The 22,730-nt window shown below is 43.7% G+C and overlaps 1 protein-coding gene across 1 annotated transcript in view; it reads left to right on the top strand.

Annotated features, from left to right (window-relative positions):
- ROR2 (receptor tyrosine kinase like orphan receptor 2) overlaps positions 1-22,730 on the top strand; it is a 434,759-nt gene that overhangs the window by 378,376 nt on the left and 33,653 nt on the right. Inside the window, 1 exon segment of the mRNA XM_033928948.1 lies at positions 18,504-18,631. Within this exon segment, the coding sequence (XP_033784839.1) occupies positions 18,504-18,631 (128 nt within the window).

Here is a 22,730-nt window from a genome sequence, read left to right as displayed (position 1 = left end):
TAAACAGCATTTCTCAATGAACATAAGTGCCGGTAGGGCTACTATGGTACCTAAATTAAGCGCCATCTATAAAATTTCTCCCTTAGGCCCAGATTCTCTCTATGACGCTGATATCAACGGCTGCCGATCACATGTCAATCACGTGACAATGCCTTATAGAGAATCAGACCTCCAGGAAAGATAGGCATTGCAAATGTAGGCCAGAGTTTTCCAGGCCTACATTTCTGGTGCCTATCTTTGTCATGAATCGCACCTATGTAGACTCTTGACAGCGCCTAATGCCACTTCCGGCGTTACCCATGCCCTTAGTGGCATTTGGCCCAGATTCAGTATAGGGTGCCTGTTCTCAGAAGTCGCCTAAGCGGCTTTTGAGAATCACACATGGGTGCCCTATACTGAATCGCCCTTAACCACCACTTTAACCAGCGCCCATATTACAGGCGCCAGTTAGAGAATCGCGTTGCTGCTGATCGGTGGCAAGGGGTCTTCCTGCCGTGATCAGTTTAGCAGCCATGGCCCATCCCTCCCCACGTGGGGGTATATGGCAGGAGGGATGCCCAGTCCTTCCTGCCATTTACCCCACCCCTTTAATGACCGCACCCAGGAGGGACTCCCCACACCCCATGAAAGTAGGCCGCCGACCCCCCAGTCAGAACCACACTAGCCCAGCCTGAATCCCCCACCTTCATCTGAATAGCAGGCATCCCTTGTGGGATGCACCAGGAAGAAGCCAAAGGGCCTGATTGGCCCAAGTGCCTAAGACCTCCCCCCCAGGAGGGCCTTAATCTCCTGGACCAATTGGAATCTTAGGCCTGTCTCCCAGTGCATTGTGGGATGCACTGGGAGTGGCCTAAGATTCCAATTGGCCAGATCCCTTAGGCCCTCCCCCAAAGGGATGAATTTCTCCAATGGATGGATGAAGAAAAAATGCTTGAATAAATTAATGTAAACCGTTCTGAGCTCCCTTGGGAGAACGGTATAGAAAATTGAATAAATAAATTAAAAAAAAAAAAAATTGAACAGCATGGGTAGCATGGCTGATCCCTGTGGTACTCGTTTGTCCATTCTTGACAGTTGCTTGTAGTCCCCTGCCATTCTATTCTTATTTGTCTTTTCAATTGAAAGGATTCTATCCATGGTTGGTTGGCTACTGGTCTGTAATTGGAGATATCTTCTAGATCTTTTCTTTTGTTCTTCAGAATGGGCTTGATGACTGAGAGTTTCCATTTACGGTAAATGTGACCTCTCTAGATTGTAGTGATATATTAATAAGGTCAGTGAGGTAGACAAGTCTCAGGCCTTTAAGTTCTCTCATCAGGTGTATCGGGCATGTGTCAAGGGATGGTGGGCCTGGTTTCACTCTTCTTAGCAGTTTCTTTCCTTGGATCTCTGTGATTGGTTCAAACTCTTCCATTGTGTTTCCTATTTCCTTGTGGTATATAAGTTGATTGTTATATTTCTGTGTTTATTTATTTTCTCTGTGAAGAAGTTGCTGAATTTTCTGCTATTTATGGAGCTTTTGGTGGTGATTTCTTTCTGGATTTTATTCCCCTAGTAAACCATATACTACTTGGTATAGATTTTGTGGAGTTTCCAGCTTTGAGGATCTTTTTAGAGAGGCATTCTTTTTTCTCTTTACATATCTTCCTGATGTAAATTCTGTTGACTCTAAGCCCAGGTTTTTTTTTTTAGCTTCCTCGTCCTTGTTAGATTTCCTCCATTTTCTTTCAAGTTTTCTTTTCTCTCTTTTTAGCTTCATGGTTTCATGGTAAATCCATCTTTCCTTTTTTTTTTTTTCTTTTTGTATTTTTAATAGGGCTACCTCTTCTAGACTTTGGTCTATAGCCTCGCCCCAGAATCTCACCCGTTTTACTTAGGTTCATGCAAAGTTTATTGTTTTTAACCCATTCTTGAATTGATATTAGAAAGACAGCTAGTTTATTCAGGGCTGTAGATAAATCAGGTTCAGTAGGTATGAGTAGCTGCATGTCATCCACATAGATGTAGAACTGAGTGTCCCTTGACTGAGTCAGCTGGGCTAATGGCTCAAGGTAGATACTGAACAGAATAAGTGACAGTATTGATCCCTGTGGTACCCCACAGGCCAGTGCCCATGGTGGTGATGTTTGTCGATAGATAGGAGGCGAATCACACAAAATCATCCTAGCATATGTAATATTGTGATCCACAGTGTGAAAAGCAGCTGAGAAATCTAGCAGTACGAACACTGAGGCAAATCCCTTGTTTCGGTTTCTGTGAAGGTCATCTAGTAGGGATACAAGGATCGTTTCAGTTCCATAACTGGGTCTGCATCCAGATTGACACAGGTCTAACCAGTTTCTCTCTTCTAGCCAAACATTGAGTTGGCCATAGACTATTCTAGAAGTTTTCCTAGAAATGGAATGTTAGATACTGGCTGGTAGCTTTTGAGTTTTTCCTGATCAAGGTTGTGCTTTTTAGCAAAGGATGCACCACTGCTCTTTTTAATGCTGTTAGTAGTTGCCCATTTGAAAGAGATGAGTTCATCATTTTTGTGGTTGAGGGAGCAGATACTGTAATTGGTCAAAGGTCTCTTAGGATATTGTCGAGGCTCTTCTCTGTTTTTTGGGTTGAAACAGTTCCATATGTCTGTGTCAGGAGGGAAGGGAGTTTGTTTGCTTCTGATTAGCTGATTGGAGGCTGGGTGAAACTTCCTGAAAATCCTGGTGGAGACTTTTAATTTTGTTGGCAAAGTATGCAGCAAAATCATTGAGTTCAGTTTTGACTGGGCAGGCTGGTTCTTTTATGGGGGATGCAGTAGGCTGTTTACTATGCTGAACAGGTGCTTGGTTGAATTGGCTTATGTTCCACCAAGTCCCTTTAGAAAAAGGCCCAAAGCGAATTACGTTAGTCATATTATAAATAATTAATATATGAAACAGTTAATAGAAAAGTAGATAGATCATAACAAATAAGTTTTTTAATTATGCCAAAATACAGAACAATTCCTAATCTGCTTTAAATCATTGGGAACAGAGGACCAAATCTGTACTGCCGGGTAACTTACTGAACTATTCAGATCACTCTTGTATTGTACCCCTGAAACTGAGGGGGAAAAAAACATTAGGTGTAATCCTAAAGCATGAATGGTGTGAACTGTAGACTCTATTTTGAAAGCTGAATAGAAACATAGAAAAATGACGGCAGAAAAGGGCCAAAGCCCATCAAGTCTGCCCACTCTATTGACCCTTCTCCTTGATTTTGCTCACCACCCCCTGCCCTTACCTCATTAGAGATCCCATATGAATATCCCATTTATTTTTGAAATCTGACACGCTGTTGGCCTCAATCACCTGCCGTGGGAGTTCATTCCAATGATCGACCCCCCTCTCAGTGAAGAAATACTTTCTGGAGTCACCATGAAATTTCCCTCCCCTGATTTTCAGCGGATGCCCTCTGGTGGAAGAAGGTCCTATAAGACGGAAGATACCCGTGATATATTTAAATGTCTCGATCATGTGACAGTCCCTAAAATATCTTTAAAACTATATGTGACACCCCCCCTGAAATATTATTTTGCTATAGAGCCCATGGATTTTTCAGGAAGTCACTAAGTGGTAAACTAGGCTAGAAGGTCTAGTGGGAAGTGTAGGAAGTCCCTTTTCCTTAGTGGAAGGGGGGTATATAAAAAGAAAGGAAGAGAGGAAATCAAACCTTTTGGTTGATCCCATTTCTCCCTCCAAAGCCCTAGAGCAGAGGGAGACTCCTAATTGGTGCCTGAGAGGAGACAGAGATTGAACCTCATTTGACCACAGAGTAAATGACAGCAGGTAAAGACCTGAACGGTCCATCCAGTCCGCCCAACACTCACACTCCCCATACGTTCATGTTTAAATTGTCTTTTCTTTAATATTTCTAGGCAATAGACTATAGAAGTCTGCCTGGTATCGTCGTTAGGTTCCTAACACCTGAATTGCTGTTGAAGCTCACTCTAGTGTATCCTAACCATCCTGTCACTGGAGATCCCATCAAAGCCTTCCACACTCTATCCTAAACCAAATCACCATATACAGGACACAGACCGTGCAAGACTGCCCAGTACCAGCCTTAGTTAGTTTTATACCATTCATTTTCTAATTAGAGATTCTCTGAGTTCATCCCATGCTTTTTTGAATTCCATCACCGTTTTCATCACCACCACCACCACCACCTCCCTTGGGAGGACATTCCAGGCATCCACCACCCTTTCTGTGAAAGAGTTTATTCAGTTAAACCTTGGATTTGGCTGTTCCTTCAGCATGAGAGCAGAGCCTAGCCTGAGCATGGTGACTGAGACCCAGGATTGCGTCTCCTCAACCTACCGGAGTTTTCGATGCCAGCCTACACCCAAGCTCAGTAAGAACTGTGAGACTGTGAGTGTCTGCAACTGAGAAATATCTTTTTGTGAGCCTTGGTTGTGGATGATCCAACCCCAAAGAGCTGGCTGGAGCCCAATGGCGAGCTCGAGGCAGTAAGCCAGGGTTACATATACACCCAAAATTAAAAACAATCCTAGCTTTGATTGGTAGCCAATGTAATTGTATTAATGACAGAGATTCCACATCATATTTTTTCAAATGAAATATCATTTTAGCAGCCATATTTTTGAAGTACAGTGGTACCTCAGAATCTGAACATCCCAGAACTCGAACGCTTTGGAATCCAAACTTTTTTTGTAGTAAATTTTGCCCCAGAATCCGACCTCTGCTTTGGAATCTGAACACCCTGCAGTGTTTCTGCCCCAGAATCTGAATGCTGCTTTGGAATATTTGTTAATATTTTACCTTAAAATCCAGTGTATTTACTGTTAAAATTTGAGTTTGTGGGACCCAGGAACGGATTAATCCAGTTTCTATTATTTTCAATGGGAAAAATTGTCTTGGAACTCGAATGCTTTGGAACTCGAATGGGGTATGGAACAGATTAAGTTCAGATTCCAAGGCATCACTATATTTGCAGTTTAGACTGTAGTTTGGTAGAGATGTGAAAGAATGAATGATTATGTCAAAATGCAAAAATGGCATTGAAAAAAGTTAATGAATGCCCCATAGTTGTATTAATTTCAAAAACACCATTCTAATTATAATTTGAGGTTCAAAAGACAAAGTAATGTCTAGAAGAATTCCAAGCATTTTTGCTAGAGTTTCTACTTTCATAGATGAACCAATATAAAATAGCAAGAATTCTGGGACACTAAGGCCCGGATCCTGTATAGAACGCCGGTCTGGGCGTCCTATACAAATCAGGCCTACACCCACCCAAAGTTAACCCGATTCTGTTAGACGCCGGTTACAGAATCGGCTGGGGGGAGGGGAGGGGAGGGGAGACTTGCGACCGTAGCCGCGGCCACTGTACTAATCACGGCAGGGGAATCCTTGCCGCGATTACGTACAGCGGCCACGTCTACTTACCATGTAGGCCAGCATTTTGCTAGCTTACATTGTAAGCATCTCTTGTTCTGTTAGGGAGACGCGTAGGGCCGCCTAGGTTCGCTTAAGGTTACCGCCTAGCCTTAGGCGAGCTTGCGGGCCTCTCTAGGCTCCCTGGAGATGCTTTCAATATAGGTGGCCTGCCTGGGGAGCATTTTTTTTTTTTTTTAGAAAAAGTGCTTCCCGATTGGTTGATTAGACAGCTGTAGGACACCTACAGCTGCCTATAATCGGGAACACTTTGCAGAATTAGGGTCTAAGGGCTCCTTTTACAAAGGTGCGCTAGAGTTTTTAGCTCACTGTAGCATGTTGTACCCTTGAGGGCAGAGGTGGGTGGTGGTTGTGTCGGTGGGGTAGCTCCCGCTTGCAATGGAGCTGCCCTGAAGAGAGAGCAGTTTGAAAGAGCCGCGTTGCTAGGGATGTCAGGAGGCGGAGCTCGTCTCCTACACCGGGCCAATCTGTTGGCGGTGGTTGTTTCGGTGGGGCATCTCTCCTGCCACAGGTCGCAGCAGTTTGGGGGGGGATCGCAATCGCGGCAGGGGAGATTTGGTATCTCTCCTACTGCAATCGTTGCCGGGGGGGGGGGGGGAGGGAATTGTGTAGCCAGTGTTGTTTTTGACAGACACTGGTTAAAGAATCCAGCTTTTAGGCGAAGGACTGGCTCCTCCTTCGCCTAAAAGGTCTTGTTTTGGGCGTTTGAGATTTGGGCAATTTTTTGGTTGATAATGTGTTCTAAGTTTAGACGTAGTAGTCTGGGCGATTAAACTGCTGAACATAGAGGTAGGCCATTCTCAAACAATACCTCATTTTGGATGTTTGTTTGTTTTTTGTTTTTTTTTTTGAGAATGGACATTTTCCCTGCTGCTACTTTCAGCGTTTAGGGCCTTAGGCCAAAAGGGGACTTAGATGGGTTTTTTTTTTATTATGCCCCTCCACGTAAGTTAAGTGGATATTTGCAGATTGGCACTTAGGTACCATGCTAGCATTTACCCACAAATAACTAGTATTGCCAATATTTACACATTTGAGCGCTTAGGTAGTAGAATTGCCCTTTTTAAGTCATTTGTTTGTTACTGAAAAAATTTGTTGGTTAACTTGCTGGCGCAAGGTAAAAACTCAGAAAAAAAGAGTATTAAAAGCTAATTATTTGGCTCCTCCCCATAAGGGTGAGAAATGGGAAGGAGGGAGGAGAAATAAGATACATCTGGTCTAAGGTAGTGTCCCTCAGGTTAATTTTCAGACCAGCTCATGGGGTGGGGGCAGCCTTGAATGCCGACAGTGGAGCATACCAGAGTTCCTGCTGCGGTGCTGCCTGTGCCCTCCCCTGACCTTTGTTGAGCTTACAATCTTGCCTGAACAAAAGCCACTGCACAGTAAATCTTGGTCATGTGGCAGATGTGTAAATAACTGGGGCAAAGGGCTGGTCTGAGGAAACAGCAGGAGGCTTCTGAAGGGCACTTGCAGCCCACTCCTCCTTTACTGTTCTTTTCAAAGGTATGTGCTGTGTTTTTCCCCTTTTGCACTTAAAAGGAGTTGGGGGGGGGGGGGGGGGAGAGGCAGGGATGGTTTCTACAGCTTGGAAGTTTGAAAGACAACTAGAAATTCATTGCAGACTCAATCTAAGGAAGGTTACATGAAGACTATCTTGTCCCTAAATTCCATATGATGATGTATTTTTTTGACCAGACGGTTACATGAAGACTATCTTGTCCCTAAATTCCATATGATGATGTATTTTTTTGACCAGACGGTTACATGAAGACTATCTTGTCCCTAAATTCCATATGATGATGTATTTTTTTGTATAAATTATATTTTGGTGCCAAATTTAACCTTATCATACATGTCAGCTATTCTGGAACAAGAACCATAAGTATTCAGGACGTTCCCCCTTTGATTTTATAATATTGCTTTAGAAACTTTTTCAAGCTTTATGTAATACAGTACAGGACCAATTTTATAAAGATTTTTCGACAGGTAAAGCCTGTTTCTCAAGTGAAAATGTCTCATACAATTGCAAAGGAGTACACATGCATAAAACGTAGACATGCTGCATGATTGCGCGCATATTTGCGTAACCTGCATGTAAGTAATTGGGTGGAGCGATGAGTGCATTTGCTTTAGGGCAGGGATTCTCAAATCCAATCCTCGAATTCCACAATTCAGCCTGGTATTCAGGATTTCCACAATGAATATGTATGAAATCTGTACGCATTCACTACTTCTGTTGCATGCAGATAGATCGCAAACATATTCATTGTGGAAATTCTGAAAACCAGGCTGGGTTGTGGACCTCAAGGACTGGATTTGAGGACCTGTGCTTTAGGGCAGTGGTTCCCAACCCTGTCCTGGAGGAACACCAGGCCAATTGGGTTTTCAGGCTAGCCCTAATGAATATGCATGAAGCAAATTTGCATGCCTATCACTTCCATCATATGCAAATCTCTCTCATGCATATTCATTAGGGCTAGCCTGAAAACCCGATTGGCCTGGTGTTCCTCCAGGACAGGGTTGGGAATCACTGCTTTAGGGAATATGCATGTATACAAATATAAATTCACACCTATGTTTATATACCTCAGTCGTTCATAAATGCAGGGAAAAATTGCATGTATGTACGTAAGCACCTTAAGCACTATTGAAAAAAAAAAAAAAAAAAGGGTTTTAAGTGCTATATCAACTATGTCAGGTTTTTAAAAAAAAAAATGAGAAAGCTTTACGTACCATGATCCATGCATTGCTAATATCCTGCATGGATTGTGGTAATGTGTATTAATGTAGAACAAAATCTTTTCCAGAGAAAGGAAAATGGTAAAACCAAAGGACATAATTTGAGGTTGAGGGGTGGTAGACTCAAGAGTAATGTTAGGAAATTCTTATTTACGGAGAGGGTGGTGGATGCCTGGAATGTGCTCCCGAGGGAGATGATGGAGAGGAAAATGGTGACGGAGTTCAAAAAAGCGCGGGATGAACACAGAGAATCTTGGATCAGAAAATAATAGTAAATATTGAAGAACTAAGGCCAGTACTGGGCAGACTTGCACGGTCTCTGTCTGTATATGGCCATTTGATTGAGAATGGGCTAGGGAGGGCTTCGACGGCTGCAGTGGTTTATATGGGCTGGAGTGAGCTTAGATAGTTTAGATGGGCCGGAGACTTCAGTAGATGGAACCTACGCACAGTACTGGGCAGAGCTTTGAGTTCTGGCCCAGAAAGAGCTAAGAAGGAAAATTTAAATTAAATCAGAAATTTAAAGAGAGGGTAAGGTTGGGTAGACTGGATGGACCATTCAGGTCTTTATCTGCTATCATTTACTATATTACTATGTATTCTGGAATTACCCAGGTTAATCTGAAGTGATTTCAGACACTGCAAAATACCACCATCCATTTATTGGGGAAGGCAAGGGGGAGGGATTCTGTAATGTCTCTCTTTTAACATTATCACTAGTTGTCTGTGTTCTATTGACCTAGATTTAAGCTCCAGCTGTTCACATAGGATTCATAGGTGTCAGAACATAGGGACCAAGACATGCCATGTCACCCCCCCTCCTTCTCTGAGAGGCGTTCATTTCCTTTCCTCTCCCATGATATCCAGTGTTTGTCTCCTCCCCTTCTATGATTTCCACATCTTTTCTTATCCTCCCCCCAAGCTGTTGAATCCCTTACTTACCTCCACCAGGACAGTGAAGCTGCAGAAGGACTTCAAGGAAGTTTGGAAAGGGTAGAAGCCGGCTGGTCCAGAGCCCATGCAAATGCTCGATCTTCCACATCTGCTGCCCCAATAGAGAAAGGTAAGGGATTCAACAGCTCTGGGGTGGGGAATAGGTGGGATGTTGAAGTAAGAAGAAAAGGTAGAAACCATGGAAGAGGAGGAGAAAAATATATGTTACCAGGGAGGAGGGAAGGAGAGAGAAACTGAGGTGTTTGGGAGGTATGAATGAAGGAAAGAATTGTTGGACACCAAGGGATTTTGAGAGTTAGGGAAAGAGAGAAAATTTGGACACCAGGTAAGGGGGAGGGTTTGAGAGAAAAGGAAAGAGAGATGCTAGACATGGGGGGGGGGGGGGAGAATTTGAAAAAGAAGGAAGGACACCATGGTGGGAGGAGAAAGATCCTGAAGGTTGCTTTTTTTTGTTTGTTTGTTTTTTGGGTGGGGATGGGAAGTAGAGAATGACACGGTGACAAAATTCATCACCGTTCCCGTCCCCATCCCCACGGATAACCGCGGGAAATAATCCCATGTCATTTTCTAGTGTCTATTTCAACCTCAGTCCTTCTACACCAGCATTCTTCAAAGCAAAGCTTGTGGGTCAGTGGTTGTGGCCATTCATACTCCAATTCTTCCCTCTCTCCTTAAAGAATGACATGAAGATGGTTTCCCGCGGTTATCCGTGGGGACGGGAATGGTGATGAATTTTGTCACCGTGTCATTCTCTAATGGGAAGCAAAGGAGAGAAATGATGGAAACCACAGGGAGGGAGGTCGAGATGTAGGACATCCTGGGGGTTATGGGATGTTAGGGAAGGGGGGAGATACCGGGTATGGGGGCACAGTTGTGGTGGGGTTGGAGAGGAACTGGGGCAAAGCTTGGGCTCCCTCCCCACACAAAAAGGCACTTTTCTGCCCCTGTGTATAACTGCTGAATTATCTAGCATTCTATAATAGCCATTAGTCGTGTAATTGCTGATACAGAATTTGTGCTTAGTGTGCAGTATTCCAGCCCCTAACATTAGGCAGCCTGTACTGAATTGCCATCTTTAAGCATTTTTTGCAAGCACTGTGGCCTTCTCTGCAAATAATTTCCCAGTTTAGAACATCTGTCTTTTTGTTATATATATTTAGCTCTTTCTTTAGTTCTCCTAATTTACCAGGATTCAATCTAATCATACGAGTTCTCTGAACTACACAGTAACTGATGACATACTCTGGTCACCATGTTATGCACGTCCTCACCCAGTGGGAAATACGCCTGAATGCTGTCTGCATAAAGAAAATATTGCAAGCCAAATTACTGGATATGGCAGAGTGGCTGAACATAAACATTTAACAATATAAGGGAAAGGAGGGATTCTTGCGGGACACCACACTCCCGAGAAGCACGGTGCCGAATATGAATCTTGGTAAACCACAGTTTGACCTCTACTGTTCAGAAGTGATGTAATTCAGTCCAGCACTGTGCCCCTAAGCCTGATACTGGCCAGGCACTCCAGGAGTATCCAGAACACTCCCGACTGTAGGATTTCTGCAACATTCAGCATCTTAAAACCATCCCTACATACTGTGTTTTGCTCTTAAAAGCCAGAGTGAAAATGGAGGGGGGGGGGGAGAATTTCCAGACTGTTTTAGCTGTCAACTGAATTATCTGTTAGTATCATCATTCCTTTAAAAGTTAAACCTCACTTGGCAGAGGATGGGACTTTTTTCATGCCCTTCAGGTATTGCATACCCACCCATGCATCTGAATGCCGCAATGACCCTCTCACCCTTGGCTCACCCGTCTGCTTTGTTCTGCTGATGTTGCTGATAATTCTACCTTAAGTCTGGAGTTACCCTTCTATCCTGGCTGGGAAACAGCAACTAATAAGATACACATTCTCCTGAAAGGGGGAAGGGGGGCCCTCAAACCACTGGCTTAGCCATACATAGAACATGTTTGAAAATTAAATCCTGCAGCAAGCTAAGAGAGGTCAGGGGTAGGGGGATGTAGAAGAAAGTGCCAGTACACAGACCACAGAAAGTAGGATATCACTTCTTTCCATGGCTAGTTTAACCATTAGGCAGTGACCTAGGATGGTAACTTGGGGGGGGGGGGAATGGGGGGATGGTGTTGCAGAAACAGGTCCTGTCAAAGCAAAATAACAAGTTCCGTCAGTCACACATACCCAAAGAATCATAGAGAAGTGAGTGGATTTCTAAGAGCCCACTTAGGGGTTATTGGAAAATTCCCTCACTGTTTGTGTGCGCATATATTTGAAACAGTATTTAACATTTAAGTATGCTGCCCAATTATGCATTTTTGCAAATCATTCTGAAAGGGGTGGCATTGGAGTAATCATGATTTTTGTTGAGTTTTCTTAGCAAAATATCGAGAAGGGGAGAAGCATAATGGCCGCACGCCCCTTTCCCCCCATACCTCTTTCCCTTCCCCGGCGCGAACAGCATCACCAACTTGCTGCCCGCGTTGGCATCGGCTCTCCTTCTGATGTCACTTCCTATGCATGGGATCTGGAAGTAATGTCAGAGGGAGGAGCCGATGCTGGCATGAGCAGCAGGTTGGAATTGCTGCTCGCACTGGTGAAGAGCTAGAGGTACGTTGGGGAGAGTAAATGAAGGCACATGCACAGGGGGGGGGGAGGGGGGAGGAGTGGGAAGGAGCAGGGGGCGGAAAGGAGGAGGGGTGCCGGCGTTCCCATCAAGATGGCGCCCGGGGCGGATTGCCCCCCCTCCCAGTGTTGCACAGAACACTAGCAGGCTGTGCACTGTAAAGCTACACTGCGCAACAAATTTTAATTTTTTTTCTGGGGCAAGAAGAAAATGAGGTTTACTTGATAGAAGTTGACCTCCTGTGTATGGAAATAGCCTCAGTTTTCTCCTATCATGTATAGTTTTTGAGCACATTACAAATATTTATAGCATGAGAAGTTTATAATGTAACGCACTGTGCCAATTTAAGAGTTCCTATAAATATTATTTTCTAGAATCGTTTTTATGTTGATGGTGCGTTTATACACGAGATTAGGAGCATCTCCAGCATCGATGAATTCATCTGCCCTGGTATCGTTTCTCAATTGTAGCAATGTCCTCCCCCCCAAAAATTCTCAATTACATTCTTCAGTGCTATCCATGCACTTTTCTCATGTCCTTGCAAGACTTCATCAAAGTGCCTGTTTTTTTGTTTGTTTGTTTTTGAACTCTTATTTTGAGCCTTACCAAGCTACCAAAACAACCTCGCAAACCGCTCAGCCGTGCCCGGTCACACCATTTATAGACTTTCTCCCTAGATGACTGTTATAGAATACAAGTAGGCATGTACCATGAAGCCTTGGGGCATCTTAATGGAGGTACCCACTTACATGGTTTATGATTTATTCTATTTAATATACCACCAATCATGAACACACAGTAGAGCAGTTTACAAAATCAATATAAATTTAAACATAAAATAAGAATACCAAATTTAATAGGAAAGAGTTATAAAAGACATAACAGAACAGAAGTAAAATTTTGAAAATCAAGCAAGTAACTAATCGTATTAGTGGTCCCTAGTTCAGGGAGCCACACTGAATGCTCCACTCCCGATGCTCAAAAAGTTCCTATGAGCATCGGGAGCAGCACAGAGCACCCAGCGCAGCTCCCCGCACCAACAATCGTCATTGCGGCCCAGCCGACATTCTCCTCTAAATATTGTAGCTGACAATATTGGTGCTAACCTTGAAAATTCAATGCCAGTCATATTCGGGCACCAGCATTGAATTTTCTTTTTTCTTTTTTTATAATATCTTTATTCATTTTAAAGCCAAAAATAAGTGCAACATATTTTAAAGACATTTTACACTTTAACAACACTTAAATTCTATCAAGTTATATTTATGACAAATAAATATATCATCTCCCCCCTTTATACATATCCAACAATTGCACTCTAATTAAAAGTATCTCCCCACCCATCCTGGACGTGTATGATCAAAGGTCACAATTAACAATCGCTGCCTGTTTTAATATTTCAGAGATTGTTATAACATTTACTCCAAGCATTAGAAAATATAGTGAAAATGTTAATTTTTGCATTATAATGCTCTTTTGCCAAAAATCAGAGGGTTGTACTGAAAAATTAAGGTCAGTTTTGAATTCAGTGACCCTCAAATCACCATAGAACACCCACTCATGTCCCAAAACCTCTGTTGCAAGGTGTTATTAGCACACTTAGGTCTCTGTGAAGCAATTTTCACCTGTAACCCAATGTCCATGAAAGTTTATGCAAACTCATAAATAATGAGCTGCAGCAATGCAAAGGTATGAAAAGCAGCTCATTTAATAAGGCGTTTTCTGAAGACCAGCGCTTGCAAAGAAAAGAAATGCTTTTAGCAGTTTGTTTCCTGACCCTGATTGCAATTTTCATGCAGATTATGATGCTGAAACTCGAGAATTCGGCTTTGAAGAATCTCCTGTCTCTAAGGGGTTTTGTGTTGTTTTTTTTGGGGGGAGGGTATATTTGAACCCCAGGTTATTCCTGGAGATTTAGATTCTGATCCTTTGGAAATCTCCAGTTACAATACCTTGCAAAGACTTCATATCCTAGAACTTTTTTTTAACCTATACCTGTCTTAAAATTACAGTTCAAAATACAGAAGTTTCTTTCACAGATCTACACAACATACCCTACACTTTCAACGTAAAAGAATATATTCAAAAACTAATAAGAAACAAAAGTCTTGATTGCAAATGTCTCCACACCCTGCAATTCAATATTTGATGGAAGCCATGAATTCCCATTGCTGCAAAGCATGATCACAAGGTAATGCTGCCACCACCAGGATTTACTGTAGAGATGCTTTTAGCTTGGTGGTGTGCTGTTTGCCACTAGCTAGCTGTGGGATCCAAAAGTTTCACTTTGGTCTCATCTGATCACAAAACATCCTGCATCTCTGCAGTGTCGGTCCTTTGTGTTCCTTTGCAAATAGATTCCGGATAAATGTAGTTTCTGGTTGCTTGAGAGTTCCTATAAAAATAGGCCTAACTAATACTATACCCCCATACTATGCCATACCATAAACTTTTCCAGAGAAACTACTGGACATGTGGTAGGAAAAGCTTGCGTGTACTCAGGTGTGGCGTGCCAAGTTTTTCACTTAAATTTCTGCCAGAAATTTAGTTTCATTTTTATTTAAAGTATTACATTATTTCTTCTTTTTTTTTTTTCTGGTTGCTTGAGTTCTAGTTCCTGTACTGTCTACTGTACAGTGAAATACATTATAGGGCAGATTCTATAAATAGCTCAGATTGGCTCTGATGCCTAAGGTCCCTCCCCGGTGCATCCCAGAATGCACTGGGAAGGGCCGCCATTTTGGAGTAGTGGGCTGGCCAGTTGGAGGGTGTGAGCATCCCTCCGGCCGATCATTCAACTGAAAGGTACGGTGTGTGTGTGTTGGGGGTAGAGTTAGGGGTGCAGGGTGAGGGGGTCAGAGCCTTGGGGGGGTATTGAGGGAGTTTGGGTTCGGAGGGGGTGGCAAGAGGGAATGGGAATCCCTCATGCCCAGCTTGCCTCGGGGAGACATTGGCTCCGGGGCAGGAGGTAGTGGGCATCCATCCTGCCCGGATTGCTTTGGGTGGGGAGGGGAGGTGTTTCTGGGGCAGGAGGGAATGGGCATCCCTCCTGCCCAGCTTACTTCGTGGGTTGGGGTTCCGGTGGGAAAAATTGGGCATCCCTTCTGCCGGCCAAATTTGCGGGGGATTTGGGGATTCCCTACTGCTCAGCTGATTATGGCATTGGGATTCCCTTGCCGAGATCAGCTGATGGCTAAGGGATCAGGCACAATTCTCTAGCCAGCACCTGTGACATGAGCAATAGTTAGAGAATTGGGCCGGTTAGGTGGGGTTGGGTGTCTGTCCCTTAGGGCAGATGCAATTCTGTATAGGATGCCAGTGTGAGATTTTGCAGAAACCGGCGTCCTATACAGAAACAGGCCCTATATGCCTTTTCTTGAGCAGTGGCTTCCTTCCTGCTATCCTCCCACATAGGCCATGTTTGTGGAGTTATATTAAAATTATAACTGCTAAACAGTCAACCTTTTCCCTAGTCTCAGCCAGAGACCTCAGAAGGTCTTAAAATTTAATCTTAAGCCTTCAGCAGTTTCCCTAACTAATAACTGGGGAGGAATGGCCTGTTTGAGGTAGTGCTTCGGGGGTGCCAAACTGTTTTCACTTTTTTAGTGATGGATCTAATAGTGTCCTAAGGATAGTTAAAATTTTTTTATAGTCTTTCCTCTAATCTGTGCCTTTGAATAACTTTATTCAAGAGTTCTTTCAGCAGCTCTATGTTTGGCATAGAAAAGAAATGGGTTAATTCTTCATTCAGGAGTACTTATGCTAGCTAATACTTACGGGGAATTTAGGAAACACCTAAAAACATATCTGTTCCTGAACTACTTCGGCAACTAATTTGTACAATCTTTCCCACTTAACTGATCCCTAGAACCACGATTCACTAGAATTAACTTGTCAGTTCCACTCAATTTGTACTATTTTTAATCTTTGTAAGCCCCATAGAACTTCACGGTCCTGCGGTATATAAACTGTTATTATTATTATTATCTACTATGGTTGAACACAGATGGATTCTATTTAATTTATTAGGAGTTTTGTTAAGGCAGATTTTGGAAATGGAGCTAATTTGCACTGACAAAGGATTTGCACTGACAAAGGGTGAATGTACTTATGTAATCAAGTGTTTTTGGTTTCTTAATTTTAATTATTTTTTCAATATTTCAATAATTGTTCTTTAATGTTTCAAGTACAGTGCATGTTGTGTAGATCACTATAACAAAATTCTTATTTTAATGCTTTATAATAGCATTTTTTTAGATAGAAGAATGTGAAAAATGTACAAGAGTTGAAGACATATGCAAGGCATTGTAGTCTGGCAGCTCAAATACTATCTTGAGTTAGCTGATTTGGTGTTGGGGGGAGAGTTATCAAAATTGGATACCATTAAGATGTGTTATTTTACTGATTTCTCCAGTTATCTTGTAGTAACCTGGTCTTATTGCATAAACTGGGACCTGTGCTAAAGTAGCACAAGTTAGTGGTACAAATAACACATCTTAACTGTAGCTCATGTTTATAATTATATGCTTTAGTTGGTTACTTAGGCACTGTCAATTTCTAGAGTATATGACTATATGGCACCACGCTTAGGCGCCATTTAAAGAATAATGGCTAACAGCACCTACCAGAAAATGTAGGCATAAGTTCTTTAATGAATCCCGCCTAAGTCTCACTCTGTCCCTACCACTAATTCCCATTTTTGTCCTGCTATATCATATTATACTATACCATACACCATATTCACCATACAATGGCCTAGATTTGTGTTCCCTGGCTCGATTCACTAAACTGCTGTCCAATGAATCTCCTCTCTGATCTGATGCACCCATGCAAATTAGTAAAATCCCATGCAAAACAGCCAAACAATTGATTCACTAACAATTGCTTGGCTATTTTGAATCGGGTTTTACTATCCTAAAACCCAACTGCTGCAGACCAGTTGGAAACTGTGTTACTGACAGGTCTGCCTGTTTGTTTGTTTTTCATTTTTTTTTTAATGGCACTGATATTTTGCGTGTATTACACACATAAAATATCTGGCCAATAAAAAAAGAAAAAAAGCCTCCCTCCTTTCCCCCCCTCCCCGAATCACAAAAAATGGCAGGAGGAATGCCGACTCCCTCCTGCCATCGGCGCTCCCCCCCACCGCAATCAGAAATATGGCAGGAGGGATGCCAACTCCCTCCTGCCATCGGCGCTCCCTTAACTGCGCTCAAAAAAATGGCAGGAGGGATGCCGACTCCCTCCTGCCATCCTGCTGACTCCTTCCTTCCCTACCCCCCAAAACAAACAGTAGGAGTGATGCCCACTCCCTCCTGCCACCGGACGTGGATGCCCCGTCCCCCTCCCCATACCTCCAAAAGTTTGGAGCAGGAAGGGTGCTCAGTTCCTTCTGCTCCTCGGCCTCCTCCAACAAACTGGGGCCTTAGCCCCGCCATGGTGCATCATGTGACATAGGGAGAGGCCTAAAGCCCTGATTGGCTCAGGCATCTCGGGCTCCTCCCATGTTAGTGCTCACCATAACTTGGTAAAAGGGCCTCATTATTCTTTGTATTGTACTATTTGTAATTTTATTATTTGTTGACGCATAATACTTTTTGTGACTTTATCATTGCTGGGTTGTTTTTTATTTATCTTTTAATTGATTGCTTGATATTTATTGTGTATGTAGTCTCTAACCTGTTAGATTTTTAGGTAATGCAAACTAGATTTTTTTTTTCTTTAAATAAATAGGTTTTTAAAGTAAAGGGGATCATCTGCCCCAATCATGATAACATTTGAAGGAGATCCAGTGAGGTCTGGCATTACTGCAAACACAAAAATACCTGATTAGTAAAGAAGCTTTTTTCTTCCATATGTAATGATTTGTTAGTGGTTAAACACAGTATGTGGGTATACTTTGGGTTGCGGTTTCGTATGCCTTGATGCAGGCTCTGCTCTCTTGACTCACATAGAAAATTCTGAGCTTTGGCTATGCATTTTAAGGCTTGGCAGAGTTCTTATGCCATCATTGGTCCTGAATTTTTGCATGGGGTTTTAATTTTTTGATTTATTTTTATTTTTTTATGCAGCGATTGAGAAAGAAAGATGTTTTTGTAGCACTTGAGTTGCAATGGCTACATTGATCTCTTTCTTACAAGTGACTCAGGACCAGTATGGTGGCTAGAACTCTGCCCTGCAGAATGGAATGGAAGACTGCAGAATATATTGCCCCCTCCCTCCCCAAGATCAGGCTTCACTGAACAATGCTTATGAGAAGAAAGCGAAGGAATGCATAAAAGTCTTGTTCTGAATTGGACGACTGTATAAGTTTAACCACGGATTGCTTTTTATTGTGCTCATCATTTGCAATTCCTTTTGAATGTTTTGGAAATATTTTTCTGCTGGCTGCAGGAATGAGCATTATGAAGGGCAATAGACTTGCAGTGGTTTCTAAAAATGTTTGAGACCCTGCACTGCACACCACAATGGCATTGACGCCAGCCTTTTAATGGAGTGAAGTATGAAAGCAGAATCAGTAGCACATGGTGCTTTAAACATGTTAGTTTTCTGCCTGGCATTGAAATAAAATCTTGGCCTTGGTCTCTCACAGAATACTGCTGAACTATTAAAGTAAAAGTTCAGATCCCTGGTGATTTATGGAGGGGGGGGTTTCTTTTGACTTTTGGAATATGACTCCATCCAGACATCCTCAGATCCACTGATGCAGTCCCTTTGCATTTCTTTGCAGGGATGATTACCAGGAAGATGGATTTTGCCAGCCTTACAGGGGAATTGCTTGTGCACGATTCATCGGAAACCGGACTATTTATGTGGACACCCTCCAGATGCAAGGGGAAATTGAAAATCGAATCACCGGTAGGAGCTCTGATGGGGGGTGTGGTGGGGGGTCAGAGTTGACACTTGGTCCGACAGGTGTATGGTGGAAATCTTCCTAATTCAATTGCTTTGCTTGGCAGTTGATTTGTTTTCAAGGCGTTCTGATAACGGAACTATGAGGGTATAATCCTGTATTGCCCTTCCTCACTGGTGTAGTAAGGGGGAGTGGGGGAGGGGGAGCGGATTGCTCTGAGTACCATCTTGGTGGGGGCGCCGGCAACTTTCTACCTACGCCACGCTTGCACCCTCCCTTCCCCGTCCCCCCATACCTCTTTAAAATCTTTGCCAGCATGAGCAACTACTCTTGCCTGCTGCTTCTGCTGGCCTGGCTCCCTCTGAAATCACTTCCAGGTCACGGTGCCAGGAAGTACTGTCAGAGGGGAAAGCCAGCACGAACAGCAGGCTGGAGAAGCTGCTCCTGCTGGTGAAGATTTAAAGAGCCGCAGGGTGGGAAGGGAGGGTGCGGAAGGAGTGGAGTGGAGGGGGGGGCACTTCCCTGGGTGCCTCCTACCCTCACTACGCCACTGCCCTGCTGTGTTCTTTAAAACAAAGCTCCAACAATGTAGCTGCAAAGGTAGACACCATTTTACCCTAAAATATCAAACTTTCTCTTTCTTCTTCTGTCATATAAGTGAAGTAGTTAAATGTTTTTTCTAACCGTTTGCAGTTTGTACTGGCTTTGATTGATGGCATTCACTCATCAGTGGCTGCTTGAAAGGGGCACTGTTGACCCATTTACCCATTAAAAAAAAAAATCTATCAACAAGAACAAAAATGGGATCAAGACCAGTGTTCCCTCTAAGCGGGCGGGTGTTGTGAGCAAACTTTTTTCACTGTGAGCTAAAAATATCGGGCGCCAGCAAGTTATGAGCCAAATAAATATGTTGCTTTCTACCACAGAACTTCCTTACGTTTGTATGGAATCTATCCCCTTTCAACTTTAGAGAGTGCCCTCTCGTTCTCCCTGCCTTAGCTACTAAGTCTATTCCCTTCAGTACCTTGAATGTTTCTATCATGTCCCCTCTCAATCTCCTCTGCTCAAGGGAGAAGAGGCCCAGTTTCTCTAATCTTTCGTTGTACGGCAACTCCTCCAGCCCCTTAACCATTTTAGTTGCTCTTCTCTGGATCCTTTCGAGTAGTACCGTGTCCTTCTTAAAGTACCAGTGCTGGACGCAGTACTCCAGGTGAGGGCGTACCATGGCCCGGTACAGCAGCATGATAACCTTCTCTGTCTCTTCAGTCCAGCATCTGCCCCTTCCATTCACTGTCTGTCTTTCCCTGCCATCTCTCCTCCTGCCCCCCCCCCCACCCTCCAATTTGGTCTAGCATCCATCATCTTCCTTCTGTTCCCCTCATGGTCTGGCATCTCTATCCTTCCCTCCCCCCTGTGGTTTTTAGCATATCTCTCTTCTCATTTCCTCCACTCAGATCTGATCATTCTCTGCTCTCTTCCCTTTTCTTCTCTGGTCTTCCTTCTCTATTTTCTGCCTCCATCTAAATTAAATTCTTTCTTACTATTTAGTCCCGTTTCCCTCTTTTCACTGTGTCTACACACAGCTTGTCACCCCTTTCCCTCACCCCTCCATTATCTTACTATTTTCTTCCCCCTTTATTTATCTCCTCCTTCCATCCAGTATGTGTTCTTTCCCCACTTCCATTCAGCATCTGCTCTCCCCTCTCAACTGACATCCATCTGCCTTCTGCTCTCTCTCCCTTCTTCTCACTTCCATCATCTGTCCCCTTCTCTCTCTCTCTCATCTCCTCCATTCCATCATCTGCCCCTTCTCTCTCTCCCCCCCCCAACTTCCATCATCTGCCCCCCTTCCCCTCACCTTTGTGGGTCACTTTCTTTCCCCTGAGGGTGGCTCATGTCACAGGGGAAGCTTTGGCCGAGCAGAACCGCTTGATTGACAGTGGAACTTACTTGATTGATGTCGATGCTGGGGCCCGTTGCCGTTTGAAGGAAAAAAAAAAAGGTGGAAAAAAGGAACCTGTAAGGCGAGAGGAAGGGAAACCTCCAGGATAGCTGCTTTTTGCCCTCCTTCAGCGGCCCAAGAGTTCAGACCAGCAGCGGCAGCTCTGTATGCTTTTAACTTCGGCACAGAGCTGCCCCTAATCAATAGTTTAGCGCGGTTTCATGAGGCAGCCTCGGGGCCTTTGATAGCCGGCCCGCTTCGATGATGCGATGTGGGCCGGCCTAGCAAAGGCCCCGAGGCTGCCTTATGAAACCGCGCTAAACTATTGATTAGGGGCAGCTCTGTGCCGAAGTTAAAAACATACAGAGCTGCCGCTGCTGGTCTGGAGGTGCGGAGACAAGGCAGGAGGCAAACGCGGTGGAAGGCAGGAGTCCCGGCAAAGGCAGGAGTCCCGGCACAGCGACTGCAACAGGAAGTTGCAAGTCAGCTGACGCCGGCCTTTCGTTGCGGCGGGGACCGAATCCTTCGCGGACCGGCAAGATTTTGTTTGCGGACCGGCGGTTGAAGAACTGTGCTCTACAATGTGTGCGCTGTGACGAGAAACTTGTGCGCTGCCAGGTAATATTTTGTGCGCAAGCGCACACCAGCGCACCTTAGCGGGAACACTGACAAGACATATTTATATCCCAAACACCAACCCCTCCCTATAATAGACCAAATTCTATATCCCCTGGTTTTGCATGAAAATCAATCCATTAACCAGTCAATATTTAGCCTTCAGCAGCCTTGTATGAATATCTGGGGCTAATTCATGCAGAATAAGTCACTGGATCTAATGTGTTTCCCAGCTGATATTCATAAGACAGTTATGTGGGCCCTGGCTGAATATCGGGCTGGGATCAGCATAACAAGAGGCTCCTCAGCCCAATCCCAATCCTCCTTCCCACCCCCAGAACAGTATAACTTCCTCACTTCTGATCCCCTCTCATTCCCTTAAAGACAATCAAGGCTGCAACTAAGCCCTGCCACCCTGAAAAGCCCCCCTCAGTTATACTTGGAAGATTCCTAGTGGACTAGGGGGAAAACGTCAGTAGCGATACCCACTCCTGCCCAGCATAGCTGCCTCTTCAAAATGGGTTCCACGACCTTTAGTGACAGCCTGAAGTACTACAAGGCTGCCATTAGAGGTTGCAGCAGTCATTTTGAAGAGGTTGCTATGCCAGGTAGGAGTGAATGGGCATTGCTCCTGTCTGTCCCCTCCCACCACCCCTGACCACAGGGAGCTGCCAGGAAGAGCCAAGGGGCTAAGGGAGGTGGAGAATTTGAGCCCTACCATGATTATTTTTGGCAGGTGTGGAAGGGGAATCAGGATGGAGGATCAGCTGGAAGCCCTCTGGTGCTGCCTGGAGGATAGCAAGGCACAGTTCAATAATCAGACTGGTGGTTTCTGATTCAATTCAGTTTTGAAACGATTGAAGAATTGAATCAGAAGCCCAGCCCTTTCATGCTGTCATCTAGCGATTTAAAGTTTCAATCAGCAGTGAACGAAATGTGGTACGTCGGGACCACCAGATAAATAAGTGCATTACTTTTTTCAAGTTTTTGTAACTAGATGAACAACACAGCGTACAACATTATTGAACTTTATTTCAAATAAGCTGTCAAATGTGGCAGACTGTGCAATGATTGGATGGTGAGGTGCTTGGGAGCTTGACCTCCGTTTTATACCTTCAGGTCTCTGAGCATAAAATTCCCATATTTAAAGCTTTACATATATGCTTAAGTATATTGATTTTTTTTGACATACCCCTCCCATGGCTTCACCCCCTTTTTGGATCAATGTGGAACAATTTATATGAACACCTTTTATAGAATAGCAACCATAAAGATGTATACATAAATTCCAATTATTGCCAGTTAGTGTTAATAATTTATTGTTGGCACCAATTATCAGTGCTAATTGGCCCATTAAGTAATTAATATTGTGCACAAAATTTTGGGCACTGTTCAAATCTCTGGTGATTTATTGTGCAGAATTTTGAGCACTATATACCGTATTTTTTGCTCCATAAGGCGCACCCTAGATTTAGAGGAGGAAAACAAGAAAAAAAAAACATTCTGAACTCAGGCTCTGCACCCAGCCCCCTCACTCCCTGCCAGGC

The sequence above is a fragment of the Geotrypetes seraphini genome, chromosome 1, assembly GCF_902459505.1.
Source record: "Geotrypetes seraphini chromosome 1, aGeoSer1.1, whole genome shotgun sequence".
Classification (NCBI taxonomy): domain Eukaryota; kingdom Metazoa; phylum Chordata; class Amphibia; order Gymnophiona; family Dermophiidae; genus Geotrypetes; species Geotrypetes seraphini.
This window is presented reverse-complemented; position numbering and strand designations above follow the sequence as displayed.